This window comes from Silene latifolia, unplaced genomic scaffold (assembly GCF_048544455.1).
Source record: "Silene latifolia isolate original U9 population unplaced genomic scaffold, ASM4854445v1 scaffold_85, whole genome shotgun sequence".
Classification (NCBI taxonomy): Eukaryota; Viridiplantae; Streptophyta; class Magnoliopsida; order Caryophyllales; family Caryophyllaceae; genus Silene; species Silene latifolia.
Genome location: NW_027413762.1, coordinates 783,831 through 798,895, shown reverse-complemented (window position 1 = coordinate 798,895; position 15,065 = coordinate 783,831). Strand labels below are relative to the sequence as shown.

The 15,065-nt window shown below is 37.8% G+C and overlaps 1 protein-coding gene across 3 annotated transcripts; it reads left to right on the top strand.

Annotated features, from left to right (window-relative positions):
* Positions 1–1,926: 1,926 nt before the first annotated feature.
* Positions 1,927–11,670, top strand: LOC141640500 (translation initiation factor IF-2, chloroplastic). 3 transcript variants are annotated; one of them, XM_074449280.1, is made up of 13 exons: positions 1,927–2,346; positions 2,541–4,116; positions 4,206–4,238; positions 4,728–4,841; positions 5,046–5,195; positions 5,640–5,738; positions 5,856–5,918; positions 6,678–6,833; positions 6,933–6,998; positions 7,507–7,743; positions 8,774–9,049; positions 10,741–10,929; positions 11,159–11,670. In XM_074449280.1, exons 2-13 carry the CDS (start codon positions 2,647–2,649, stop codon positions 11,318–11,320), a joined length of 3,015 nt encoding a protein of 1,004 aa, XP_074305381.1. In that variant the 5' UTR covers positions 1,927–2,346; positions 2,541–2,646; the 3' UTR covers positions 11,321–11,670. The 3 variants fall into 3 exon arrangements, with proteins under 3 accessions (XP_074305381.1, XP_074305382.1, XP_074305380.1); XM_074449281.1 differs by having other exon boundaries at positions 2,173–2,346; positions 2,622–4,116; XM_074449279.1 differs by having other exon boundaries at positions 2,185–2,346; positions 2,645–4,116.
* Positions 11,671–15,065: the final 3,395 nt, after the last annotated feature.

Below are 15,065 nucleotides of genomic sequence, written 5' to 3'. Positions count from 1 at the left end.
CTCCTAACAGTTACTACCCGGGGTTCATTTTATTAGACACATCCTACATTCATTATTGTTCATTGGTTTAGGCCTGAAGATCGTTCGCTCTGATACCACTTTGTAACACTCCCATTTATTCAGGAGCCTTTAGCTAGGCCTCCCAAGTAAATGAGAGCGTTACCATCTTGGTTTTCCGAGGTAGTGAATAACAAAGTACAACAAAACAAAGTACTTTAAATAATATTTAGCGATTACATGTTTATTAAAAACTAACTAAACTAATTAAACTTAATATAAAATAAACTACAACTCGCAGCGGAATAAAATAAAGTGAATAATAAACTAAGTGGTCTAGACTTCTAGGTAGATTGGCCGAGTTCTCGCGCATCCCATAGGCTCCCAAGTCAACTAATCTATATAAAACACAACCAACCAATATCCAGTCATTGTCAACTCATCCAACCATACCGTAACTAACTCAACGATTTAACTGGCAGTAGCACAACCCCCTTAACACCATGCCATGTTCAACTCAACTGGCAGTGGTACTCTCATACCATGCTCAACTGGCAGTAGTACCCACCGTACTATGCACATCTGGCAGTAATAATTCTCTTGTTATGCACAACTGGCAGTAGCATCTCTTCTTCTATGCACAACTCATCACAATACTCGTATGACTTATCAATAATAATCGCAACAGTATAAATAACAGTGACATCCATCTCAACATTTAATATAATACTCTTAACCACAATTCTTTATAAAACATATCTCATACATAACTCCGTCATATAAGGATATAACACAAAGTTGAGTAGAATATTTCTACCTCGTCAGAAAATCCAATTAATTAGCAAAGCAAGTCCAATAAACAATGCTCTTCAACAAATCCGTCACCTTGTGACGATCTCCTAGCTAGTCTTCCTTCCCTTTTCTCTTATGTGAATTTTTTGTATTTTATGATGAATAAGACCTATTTATATAGGTAGGTTATAGGGTATGAGGAAGCAATTAGGAAACTATATAATTACCATATCACTACTATTATACAAATATGATTATTATTAGTATTATTATAATTATATTATTAGTATTATTAAAATTCTCGAGTCAAATCCTTTTATTATAATTATTATTAGTATAATTACGCCTCGGTCAATATTACTCGACTCATCTAGTATTTTATTATTAATTATCGTCTTATTAATATAAATGTCTTTTAGTTAATTATTCGAATTATATAAATTATTCTTATAAATACTTATCAAATTACGGGGTATTACATGGGATTATTCCCGTCAATTTTTCCTTAATTGAATAAGTTGTAACTGGATTTATTTAATTAGTTTAGTAAAGTTATTTATTTGATTGTTTGTTTTAGAAACGCTACCAAGGCTCGTTGTGATGGTAACACGTTCAATTATCTGGAAAGATTTATTTAAAGCTCCTCGATAAATGAAGGTGTTAAAAATATAAATCCCAACGGCTTTTTAGCCCGCGCGTTTGGTGACCCCTTAGCTTATGACTCGGGATTGGGCTAATGAGGGCAGCGCCCCGGTATGGACTCAGATGGGTTAGAGACCCGAAGTGCTTCAGAACCTACAAGCCGAGTCGTGCGGGGCCACCATTTTGGCCACCTTTAGCTGTAGGTATACTCGTTAAGAGAAAAAAGGCGGAAAGGGGTGAAGAGTAGACAGTGGCAAATGGATCTTTCAGTTCTCGGATCAGGTTAAATTGGACCAGTTTTATTCGGGTTGACCTTAGTTTCGATTTTCCTTCGATTCTGGCTGGATTCTTTTCGGACTTTCGGTTGCGTTGGATAAAGTTCGAGTCGGGTCATTACGAATTCAAGTGAGTTTCGAGTCATGATTTTTAAGTTAGATGTTAATAATTTGGCTTAACATGATTATATATTTCAATTCAAATGCAACAACTCAAAGCATCATTGTTAAATAAAGAATAATTGAAAAAACTCCTAAAGTAAAAGTGTTTGATAAGAAAATACATCTTTCGAGTATGTTCAATTGCGTTTCAATTCAGATTAAAAAAGGTTTTGGGTACCGTCTAATTTATTCATATCAAATCTCTGATCGAATATTTGTTTCAAATATTTTGGATTGTGATTATTCGGGTTCGGATTTCTGTCGCCGGCTGTAGTAGTGAAGAGGATGAAAATAAGGCCTTATCAACAGAAAATACATATGACAGGTAGAGAAGGAGCCACACAAGCGTTAGTAACATCCACTTCAGCTAAAACAAGGCCTTCTCTCTTTTGTTTTGTGTGTCCCCGCTATTCTTTCCCTCTCTCTTTTTTTATCACCTCATATATTTGCTGCTCCTTGTTTCTCCTCCTATCCAAAGGTACGATTTTTCTAATTTATCTTCCCTCTTCTTTAATCTTCTACTCATATGTTATTGCAATGTTTTAGTTTCTCATCAAATTCAGCATTTCCATTTCTGGCTTCTCCCTTTTATGCTGCTATTAACTGTTAAATTTCTTATAATATAGAGAAAATTTTGAAACTGCTTATATGGTGATGTCTTTATGATTACAGTTTCTGAATAGCTTTACTGAATTGGGATTGTTGCTGATACAAATTGACATTTGTGGGTTAAATTTTGTCTGCTGATGATAGTGAACTTTGTGGTTTAAGAGCAGTAATGGCTACAATGGCTTCCCTCGTGAGTCTGGGAAGCTCAGGTGCAGCGAATTGCTCGGGCTGTTTTGAGGTATCCTTTTCATTAGTTAAAAGGGTTTCCTATCCCAGGAAGGCCAATTTTCGACATTTTGGAGGTGGGTTGAGATGGCGTTATGTATCCGTCTGTAGACTTTCTGTCACAACTGATTACATTTCGGAGCAAGGGGGCGCAGTTTCTCTTGATAATGCTTATAACGGGAGTAAAGGTGGGGATGGCGATATCGTCCTCAAGCCTTCTCCTAAACCCACTTTAAAGTCCGGGTCTGATGGTGACCGTAAGTTTGGCGGGAATTCGGTTGCTTGGGATGCAGGCTCAATAGATAATGTAGAAGATAGGAAGAAGGTTATTGAATCTTTGGATGAGGTACTTGAGAAGGCTGAGAAGCTAGAAACTTCAAGTTCACAAAGTAATGGTAGAAGAGATGGTGCTTCTGTAAATAGACCACCTCCTAGACCTAGTCCAAGTAGTTTTTCAGCAAATGGTAGAGCTGTAAATACCTCACCCAAAGGGAAGCCTAATACTGGGAAGAGTGTTTGGCGGAAGGGAAACCCCGTTTCAATCGTACAAAAGGTTGTTCAAGATTCCCCTAAAATTGATCCCAAAGAGAGACTGGAAACCACTTCAAAGGGTGAAGGGAAATTGGATAGCCAGACAAATGCCCCTTTGAGACCTCCCTTGCCGTCTCAAAAACCAGAGGTAAGGTTACAGGCACGGCCTTCTGTGGCTCCTCCTTCAGTTCCAAGAAAGCCTGTTTTAAAGGATGTGGGAATGGCTTCACCTACTGGTGAGAAGGATCAAGGCCCTAAAAAGGAGAGGAAGCCGATACTGATTGACAAATTTGCCTCAAAAAAGTCTGCAGTTGATCCCGTTATTGCTCAAGCAGTGATAGCCCCACCGAAACCCTCAAAAATTTCCTCCGGAAAATTTAAAGACGACTACAGGAAGAAGGGTGGTCCAGCTGGTGGAGCAAAGAGGCGCATGGTGAATGATGAGATTCATGATGAAGAAACATCAGAACTTGGGCTGTCCATTCCTGGTGCTGCTCGGAAAGGGAGGAAATGGAGTAAGGCAAGCCGTAAGGCTGCCAGACGCCAAGCAGCCAGAGATGCAGCTCCTGTAAAAGTAGAAATTTTAGAGGTAGGAGAGAAGGGTATGTCGACTGAGGAATTAGCATACAACTTGGCCATCAGTGAAGGTGAAATTCTTGGTTACCTATACTCTAAGGGGATTAAACCTGATGGAATTCAAACTCTTGATAATGCGATGGTTAAGATGATTTGTGAAAGGTACGATGTCGAAGTTTTGGATGTGGTCAATGTTGAAATGGAAAAAATGGCCACAAAGAAGGAAATTTTTGATGATGAGGATCTGGATAATCTTGAAGATAGACCTCCTGTACTCACTATTATGGGCCATGTTGATCATGGAAAGGTGAGTAGGTCTACTTTCTGCCATTTCTTGATAAATTGGTCACACATTGATGTCAGCAGTTATCTAACGTTACTGGTTTATGTTTGCAGACAACTCTTCTGGATCATATACGGAAAACGAAGGTAATTATTTAACTTAAAAGTCCTAAATGTCTTAATTATTCTTTCCTTGTGTTGTGTTTCAGGCCCCTTTTCCCCTTTTATTTGGTGTTTTAGACTTTTAGTAGTTATGGTTTTCTGAATTAGATGATCTGTCCTTAACATTATGAATGCAAAATCGAGTGAACTTTGGTGGTTGCTTAAGATAATTTTACTTGTTGCCACCCTTAAGAACATTAAAATTGATGCAAATTTGGAAAGTCGACTAATCATAACCTTGATACTTGTAAGAAACTAATCTTAGAAGCATTGTGTCTTTATTCCTTACATATTTGTTATTAGTATCTTTTATCTATTTGCTTGTGTTTTTAGTTTACTGATGTAAATTTTATGTACATTTGTGGATTGTTTCTTTATTCCTTACATATTAGTTCATTCTTGAAAATTTCAATATTCATTGTTTATATCTAAATTTATAAATCTCTTTGTTCTTGTCATTTTTTTATTGTGTAGGTTGCTGCGTCCGAAGCAGGAGGGATTACACAAGGGATTGGAGCTTATAGAGTCGATGTACCAGCTGACGGAAAGTTGCTTCCTTGTGTCTTCCTTGACACTCCCGGTCATGAGGTAATTTTCGACATCAAATAATACTTTCATAAGATGTTTGTAAATTGTATGGGTCCCTCTTTAACCTTAGTTTCTTTTTCAACAATGATTCCTTAAAGGAGCATGCCACTGCTCACTTGATGTGTCCTAGGCTTATCTGCTATTCTTTTACATGTTTTCTTGTTTAAATACATGCTATAAATTTCTTTGAAATTTGTATTACAGGCTTTTGGGGCAATGCGCGCTCGTGGAGCTAGGGTAACGGATATTGCAATAATTGTTGTAGCTGCTGATGATGGCATACGTCCCCAAACCAATGAGGCGATAGCACATGCCAAAGCAGCTGGTGTACCTATTGTGATTGCAATTAATAAGGTATTTCTTACTGTTGTCAGACTTGCAGTTTGTTGGAGCTGTTGTCATAGTTAGCTGCAGATACTTAAAATATATAATATGAGGCTTCAAAATTGGTTGTCGGACTCAGTAGTTTGAACGCATGTTTTCCGGACCTGGCTACAAGCATTTAATTTGGAACGCGTTCAGCTGTGGGACTCCGCTATTGTTTGGATTAATGGTTTATCCCCAAGTGTCTAGTCTTTATACCTATGTCCAATTGTCAGAAGTATGGCTCGAATACTTGAGGACATGAAGAGTTCAGCCTACATAAAATTGCACACTGTTTATATAAAAGTACAGTCTGCTATTAAGGTTACCTATTTTTAATTTTTGCTTCTTTTGGTTGTTTTTTGTACTCGGAATTTTAAAAATTGGTATGCTTTTTTATTGAATATTCACGGTTTTGGTCTTTGGTTGTTTAAGATTGACAAGGATGGCGCAAATCCAGATCGTGTGATGCAAGAGCTTTCATCTATTGGTCTGATGCCCGAAGATTGGGGAGGTGAAATCCCAATGATTAAGGTATTTTGTTTGTAATGAATTCGTCAGATATAATCTTTTTTATTCTGGTGTGTTTTCCTATTTTACTTTTGGTTCCAAAATCTGTAAGCAATACTCATTTGTGCCTTATTATTTCAGATCAGTGCTCTTAAAGGTGACAATGTAGATGAGTTACTGGAGACAGTTATGCTTGTTGCGGAGGTAAGGAAGCCATTTGTAGCATTTGTTATGGGTGCATATTGTTTATTTGCGTATGATTTTATTGGCATTTGGTAAGCATTACCTGATACTGGAGGCTAAACATATTGTCGATGAGATGAGTCGCAGATAGTCCATCTGCATAATTATTAAGTTAGTGGTTATATGTAGTCCATGGTTCAAAATCTCAGAGTATCGTATCGCCGGAGATGTATTGGTATCGGAGGCTGCCGATACGAGATATCCCCAGATGTATCAAGTTAATTAAAAATAGGAAATATTGGCTGAGAGTTTGAGACCACGATTTATAACGTGTATTGGCTAACACGCCCCAATACGGCCCGCAATGAAACCGAGTTGAAACTTGAAAGAGTTATAATTTGTAGTGGCCAAATTTTGTAATGAAAAGCTCTTAAAAATTGTATAGCATTGGTAAATAAAGTATTCTTAATGAAATATCCTATCTTTAGCCAATAGATGATATAATATCTACAAAAGCTTGTAAAATAAATATCATTGTGATAACTGGGACGGCCGAGTTGAGGACAATTCGGCGACACCGTTACCACGACCGTGATCGCGGCCGATTCCGCGATTTTAAACCATGGTCTAGTCAATAGAAAAAAGTTGTAAAGGAGAATTATTTTTCTGTGCTTTTAGAAAAAGTAATTTGTGTGTTACCTATACTCTACAACATGACACTTGTTAGTTAATTTTTAAGGCCTTTGTTTAACTTCTTTTTTCTTTTTCTTTTTTTCGTAGTTGCAAGAGTTGAAAGCAAATCCTCACAGGGAGGCAAAAGGCATTGTCATTGAGGCCGGTCTTCATAAATCAAAAGGACCTATAGCCACATTCATTGTGCAGAATGGCACCCTTAAGCAGGGGGACATAGTAGTATGTGGGGAAGCATTTGGAAAGGTTGGTGGTGTTTGCTGTTCATATGCTTTTGAAGTTTGTCTTGTACTCTTGTGAACTGAAATTTAGCTGGAAACTGATATTTTGGTTCCTACTTAACAGGTGCGGGCTTTGTTTGATCATGGAGGGAACCGTGTTCATAAAGCAGGTCCATCTATTCCGGTGCAGGTTAAATTTCTGCCTTGGTTTTTATTCAACTGTCATGTTTCTTAGAAAGTGCCGGACTGCTGAAGTTTAGATGTGTCTTACAATACGAGGGGGAAATCAAATCAATATACGCCCTCCATTTTATTAAATTAGCCCCATAGGCCCACTTTTTGTGAGGGGAAAAGTGGGCCAATAGGGCTAACTCAATAGAATAGAGGGAGTAGCACAAATGATGCCTATGCAAATGAAGATAGTGAATTAGATGCTTTTCTTACTCTTCCTAAGTGTATACTTGGTCAAGATTCCCAACCTTGCGAGTCTTCAATGTTTTGTAGTTCAAGCTTGAGTTCAACAGATTTCTCTTGAAACTAGGTCAGAGGTTTCCAAATGATTTAATATATAGGATTTATTTTTAGGGGAGCAGCTAACTGGGTAAGTATGTAATTAACTCACAAGTAACTAGACCTATATGCCTTATTTCTTAAGTGTGCTATAATTCAGTGGTCTTTTTACACTCATGGATTCACAGGTTATTGGATTAAATAATGTCCCCTTTGCTGGTGATGAGTTTGAGGTTGTAAGCTCCCTTGACATTGCTCGCGAAAGAGCTGAAAAGCGCGCAGAGTCTCTAAGAGACGAGCGTATAGCTGCTAAGGCTGGAGATGGAAAAGTCACTTTGTCAGCATTAGCGTCTGCTGTTTCGTCTGGGAAGGTTGCTGGATTGGATTTACATCAGCTAAATATTATTTTGAAGGTTGATCTTCAGGTATGCGCTTTTTTCAATTGTAGAAAATGTGGACGTCATTTCAGTGATGATTTCATATTTTCATCTAAGTAACTGGTCGAAGTCTTAACATTTATTTGAGAATTGGTAGATCTATGATTGTTTTAAATGTGTTAAAAAAAATTTCTTTCAATTCTCTTTATCTTCATTTTCATTCTCAAGGTATATAAAACAAAAATCATATCAAAATTCAGGGTTATTCTAAACTAATCTTGGATGTTAATGAAATCTTGAATGTTTAATATTAGCTTATATATCAACTGAAGACTAAAGCGTTTTTAAGATTATTATTTCAGATATTAATTGTATTCTAAATTGAGTGTGGCAGTTACGGATAAAGGCAATGTTAATATGTTATGCTCTTGCTAAACTGTTTACGATTTTTTTTTTTTCCGTTTATAACCTTACTGTTGAGGGAATGGTGATGGAGAGGGCACAATGAAGGGCAATGATACATGTGGATTTTTAGTATTTGACGTTATTTGATATATTTAATGTTTTATTTATTTATTTATTTAATTTTTAAAATTTATTTGTTTCTTTTCGGATTTATTACACCTTTTTAACAACAACTTTCTTATATATTACTCGTAATACTTGTTCACTTTTAAGGTATTCCGGACCCTTAAGTTTATTTCGGTTTTCAAAATCGTTTTAATCTTTATTCTCGATTTAAATTCTAAGTTTTTATAAAAGAAATCCGGACTTCGATTTTAAAACCTATAAGTTTACTTGGCTTTTGTATTATGTTTCACTCGCCTTTTGTTTTTCACTTTTTCTTTTCTGTTTTTCGCATTTTTGAGGTGCGTGTTCACTCATGGACGGTTCTAAAGGATGATTCATGTCAGCCGACCCCAAATCATTTTGGGATTAAGGCTCTCTTGTTGTTGTTGTTGTTGTTGTTGTTGGGGACTCATAAACCATTAACCATGCATGCCACTTTTTGTTGGTTTTTTATTTTTATTTTTATAATCTGATATAATGTTTAAATACTTTGTATTGACAATTGTAGGGATCAATCGAAGCGGTAAAACAAGCGTTAGAGGTTCTTCCTCAGGAGAATGTCTCTTTAAAATTTCTCTTACAAGCAACCGGAGATATTAGCACAAGTGATGTTGATCTTGCTGTGGCTAGTAAGGCCATAATTTTGGGTTTCAATGTTAAGGCACCAGGTGCTGTGGAGAAATATGCAGATAACCGAGGTATTGAGATTCGGTTATACAAAGTCATTTATGATCTTATTGATGATGTGCGAAGTGCCATGGAAGGGTTATTAGACTCTATCGAGGTAATCCTGCTTACTTCTCCTAGTTTGGTTACACAACCATTTTCTTGCGACTTATTATTACAGCTTAGTTTATTATTACAGCTTAGTTTGGTGACGTGTGTTCCTCAACTTGATGAATACTTATGAATGAGAGAGGTGATCTCTAATAATTTCAAGAGTATTGTGAAAATGGATTGAAGAACTACCCCAAACAATGGGGGTAAGGGTGGTCAGGTGTACATAGCCTTGCTTCTAGGTTAACAGAGAAGTTTTCCCAATGATCCGAAAATGAAAACTTCGTCGAGAATTTCATCGGAGGATTGCTACTTCCCTATTAAAAAAAGTGCAACTGGATTAATGAGTACTTCAGGTTTATTCTATCATGATCCTAAGCCAAAGAATAACGAGTCTATCTCCATTGAAAATGGAAACTGCAATAAGTTATGTATTTCAAGAACATATAAAAAAGAGGAAAGAAAAGTGAAATAGTCTGTTTTGGTAAAAAAAACACTTAATATGGTAAATAAATAGTAGGTGGGTTAAAATGAGTTATCTATAATGCCAATTAACGATCGAAAGTTGGATGGTGATAATTAAAGGAAAAATAGCGAAGCAAGATAAACGTAAGACACGCAAGAGTGTTGATGCGGAAAACCCAAAAGAGGAAAAACCGCAGGAAGAGTTAGAATCGCGCCAATTCACTATAATATGGGAATGAGTACAACGGAGGTGGATCAACAGAAGTGTATTTTAATTTTATAGTGTTGATGCTTAACGTATTAATTTTATAGGAGGCTATGTTTGTAGTGTGCTTGAGTGTGTCTTCCCTGCAGATCCCATTTGCCTTTTATAGTGTATTTGCCCTACCAAAGCTCCTCCCAATGGTCTCACCAGTGTCTCCCTTATTTCTCTCAACATCTCCTATCTTTTGGGAGTCAGTTGCTGAACACGCGTCCTCTCTTTACTCCTCCTCAACTGACTTCTCTTCTTGTGTGTTTTAGTTGATGTGGGTCCGTCCTTCCACATTGCCAATCCACTACCCTTGCTTCCGTCCAACCGCATTCTGCCACATCATCTAATATCCTATATGTGAATTTTGTCCCTAAGACCCTAGTCCATGATGGACATTCCTCCAACTTTGAATTACCTTCTTCACACTTTTAGTATTCTATTTGACACTGGTTGGCAAACAATGTGAACTTTGAACAATATTTTCTCATAGCACTTAAGTACAGAAATTTTCCATTGTTATATCTATAATCTTTGTAATTTTGGAGAACTAGATGGACCAAAATTGAACAATAAAAGTGGCGTGGAGGTAGTGTACCAGTGGTGGTTACTGGTTAGTTATCAGAAATTTAAAATACATTAGCATGACTTCTCTCGATTCCTATACGGTTATGACTACCTCATAAGTAAGGAATGCAGTGTTCTCTACTTGTGGTATGGTAAGTTGGTAACTATCCTAGTTCAAGGTAAATCGAGTTTATGGCCAAAATGGGTTTGAGAATCTATGGCCTTAGCATCAATTTTACGAAAGGAAATCAAGGAAACAGTTCTGATATTATATATTTTTGTTGTATTAGACTGAAAAAATCTAGACATGATTGCTAATTCAATCTGTTTGAGTTGCGTACTAAAGACCAATCTCTTAGCATCAACCATGTATTGTTTGAAACACAAGTGAAATTACAGAGGTTATATGACTGCAGGAACAAGTGGCACTGGGTACAGCAAACGTCCGAGCCACATTCAACAGTGGCAGTGGTCGGGTTGCCGGATGCATGGTGACTGAAGGTAAAATTACCAAAGGCTGTGGAATTCGGGTTTTACGAAAGGGGAAAACTGTCCACGTTGGTGTTGTTGATTCTTTGCGTCGGGTTAAGGAAAATGTTGATGAGGTATATTTCTCTCATATTTTTCACTAGTCAAGTTTGTATGTCCTTTCTTTGTATCCTTGGTTCTAGGTTTTGACAGATATCTGGTTGCTTTGTTTACTAATCCTTTCCTGAAAAGATAGGGCTGGTGTCAAATTGTTTCTCGCTCTCTTCTTCATCATCAAGTTTTTTTCTTTTTCTTTTTTGTTTGTTTGTAAGATTAACAGTAGACAATCTTTGTTGGGGGTGACAGGTAAGTAGCGGATTAGAGTGTGGCATTGGGTTGGAGGACTATGACGATTTTGAGGAAGGCGATATACTTGAGGCATTTAAGGCAGTTCAAAAGAAGCGGACCCTGGAAGAGGCTTCTGCTCAAGTAACAGCTGCACTAGAAGGTGCTGGAATGACCCGATGATAATGGATGACTTGAGAATCCGGATAATTGTCTAATCTCACCTGTCATTCTATCTCGCCTCACTCGGGAAGTAATCAGGAGCCGGGATCTTGGCTAGCCTTGACTGAGTGCATCATATCTCGACGTATTAACCTGGAGATTGTGATTCAAGTCGAGTCTACATGAAGCTGCTAGATTGTACATATTCGTACATGTTAAAAGATCCGGCGCCTGTGTCTTTTGTATAGCAAGCTATAAGCACATGGAACATTCATTGCTAACGCCATTTTGTAACTCCTCTAGTAATGGTATACACCTTGTAATGGAAAAAAATATGGTTCAATTTCTAAAGGAAAAAATCTGTTTGTGCAGCCTTAATCTAATAGTTTGTTTATTAATAAAAGTTATGCATTGTAGCTATTCGTTGTCTATATCAGGAGTCAAGAGATATTCCAGGGATCTAAGCCGCTTACAGTTTTATATATTATACATCTGATACAAAATTCTGACATGATATTGTTATGAGAAATATGTTTTAAGCAAGGGACTCCATACTAATACGTAAATATCATGAGTTGTACTTGTTGAGTCTAACAATCAAAATTTGGTTGAGAATCTAAGGGTTTTAAGTTCGAGCCTTTCCTAGAATAATCTTAGAGAGGAAATTGTACAAAAGAAATTAAGAGAAAAAATTCAATAGAGATAGTTTATTCATTCTAATTCGAGGTATAGTACATAGATGATTATAACGGAATAAGGTCTAGTGGACATCCAGAACTAAAACACAAAGCTTAAGTAAATGTGACACAAACAGACTCAAATATGAAGCAACAATGATGGAAATTGCGAAGTGTTTAACAATGGAATCTGGATATATCTTATTCAAAGCACAAAGCCAATGAACAAGATTAAGAGCTATCCCAAAGACACAAAGAAATGACACACTCACAACTTCCAGCACAAAGCAAGGAAGGTTTCTCAAGCACATAGCCAAGGAAAAAGTAGGAGAAACTAGGTTTCACTATTTGTATTAAACTTAATCTGATTGTTACACTTTGGCTCTTTAGCTTATATAGACCAAAGGAGTACATCTTGAGCATTCAAATTAACAATCTAATGGCCAGCTTTGGCTTACAAAAGAGTACAAATAAACGACTACAATATCTTACATAAATTAGGAAAACAACAACAAACTGAAAAGTGATGAAGCATAACACAGCTTCTGTTTTGTTGGCTAGCTTCAGGCTCATTAAGAGAAGCTTAGACTTTGTAAGGGACCTTGTACTTGAGCTCGATATGTAGTATGAGACCAAGGACCACCCTCTATAATGTGCCTTGAGCTACCTGGCTAAAAGAGGAAAGGAGAAAGGGACTATCCAGGTTGTCTTAATCAGGCTCCTTTTCCTGAACAACAAAAGTCTTCCTTAAGCTGGAATTAGTGTAATACTAGGGTTTTCTATGTCTTAGGATACTCTATCGAGTGGGCTTTCTCTGTCGAGTAAGTAAGTTTGGTTTACGAAACAGTGTTCTGCTGATGGGTACTCGATCGAGTAAGTGTGGCACTCGATCGAGTAAGGGTTACTCGATCGAGTAAGTGACTTACTCGATCGAGTAAGTCGGTTATGCGGGTTGTTTTAGCCGGGTTTTGTTAGTAACGCGTGATTTTAAAGCTTTCCATCAGTTCCTTTATCACTTTTTATCTTTTCTAAAACCTCTCAAAAGAAAAAGCAAGTTATGTTACTTTCATCTTCGCGTTGCTATCAAATCCCAAAGGCTAGGGTCGTCGAATCGTCGTGTTCTTTACGTCGTTGAGCTCGTCGTGTCGTGGGTAAGATCCTTGTATAGTTTTTATATCTTTTCGTTGAGTTTGTTTAAAACCCTAATTGGGTAATTTTGGGGTTTTGGGAGTATAATGTTGTATTAGATGGTAATGGTATGATTATGTGTGTAACACCCCCATATACCAAGGAGCCTTAACAAGACCTTCCCTACCATATAAGGGCGTTACCATCTCGGTTGCTCGAGGACAATAATGATCAAATGTCGATAAAAGAACAATTAAGTTATATTACAGTGATTAACAAAACTACTGATATAAATAAGATACAACTCAAAACCGCTATCAGCTATATGAACTAATTCTGTCATGACTCGTGAGAGACTCATCCTGCCAAGCACCCAGCTAACATCCAGATCACAACCTGCTAAGACTTACTGCTCACCATAAGGGATCACGGCAGACACAACAGAAACAAACAACAAGAGAAAACCACACAAGGTCAGTAACTGAGGAAAAATACATCAACCACCACAGATACAACGCAAGTACACAAACATACACACACCACATCTCCAATCAATCACCGTCACCGACTGTCCACTGGACCAGCCCTGCCAGTGGGGGACCGTGGCCGTTCCCACCTAAGCCCCGCTCATCAAATCGAGCGATAAACCCATGTCCATTAATGTGCACATCCCTTCTGTGCCGGGTTCCACAGAAGGCGAATCAAGGGAGTGAAGCCACTCCCGTAAGTGACTCCACTCAGCCGAGGACGCACCTCGAGAACCATAGACAAACAATCACAAACAGCTGTACTGCAACAACGATAATTGAAACAACACAACACCAACCAATTACCTCAATCAATCAACCATACCGACACTACACCAACCAAACCACATCAAAAGACACTCTTGACAACCAACAGTATTGAGTAGGCAAACCTACCTTTAGCCAACCGCAGCGATTCCACGTCCGATCATATGATACCAATCAACTAAGCAATACACCTATACAAACAATACAATCACCTATCCCTATTACTATAACCCTAACCGAAACAACAAAGACGATGATGATGGCGATATCATACCTATACATAGCAATCCGGCGTGAAGACCGCTACCCGACTCAAGCAACCCATTCCCCATGGCATAAGCATCCTCAAGGACTCCAATGGAAGGAGCTATGGTGAAGGGAGAAGAGAGACGACATCTAGGTTTAGGGAAGAATGTGCGGAAATGATTCAAGGTTATACGAAACACGATTTATAAATCCCCGCTGTAAACACGTTACTCGATCGAGTAACTAACTTACTCGATCGAGCTCCCAAGCTACTCGATCGAGTAGCCTCCGCTAGATCGAGTAACCCACAAACTAAAACTCATACCGTCACCAGCCATTGCTCGTAAGGTTTCCGAAGGTCAAGATATGTCTCTAAGGTCGGTCAACGTCGGTCAACGGGTCCCTAAAAGGACGGATATTACAGTCTTCCCTCCTTAAAAAGAACTTCGTTCCCGAAGTTAACCTCATCCTCTCCCGCAACACATGACAACGAAACTAAGGTCAACACCACCATTTACCCGACACAGGTCAACATAACTGTTTAGAAATACCATCCCACTATGTATGTTCATCAGACATCATCATCATCCACCTTAGCACACAACACACAACACGACTCTCAGCTAATCACCAACTTCCTTTTTGAATCACTGAACACATATTGTCCACAAGAACGACTAACTCGACAATCACTTGCACTTACTACATAATATTATTCAAACGTACACCAACATAAATATCAGACTATACTTTCATTTATCACTCGTCAACAATTACCAATTACAAAACATACAAAACAACGGTCCTACCATAGATTCACAACAATACACGATTCATTCCACCTTATCACCTTAGCCACACAACACAATTCTACTAATGGCAACTCCACTACTGCTAATAACATCCAATTCTCATGGCAAC

What these genes read in the sequence shown, in the direction of transcription:
- LOC141640500 (XM_074449279.1), top strand. Translation starts at nt 2,187, where the DNA reads ATGACAGGTAGAGAAGGAGCCACACAAGCGTTAGTAACATCCACTTCA. An exon ending in ATCATATACGGAAAACGAAG is followed by an intron (nt 4,239 to 4,727) that starts GTAATTATTTAA and finishes TTTATTGTGTAG; the next exon opens with GTTGCTGCGTCCGAAGCAGG. An exon ending in CAGTTATGCTTGTTGCGGAG is followed by an intron (nt 5,919 to 6,677) that starts GTAAGGAAGCCA and finishes TTTTTTTCGTAG; the next exon opens with TTGCAAGAGTTGAAAGCAAA.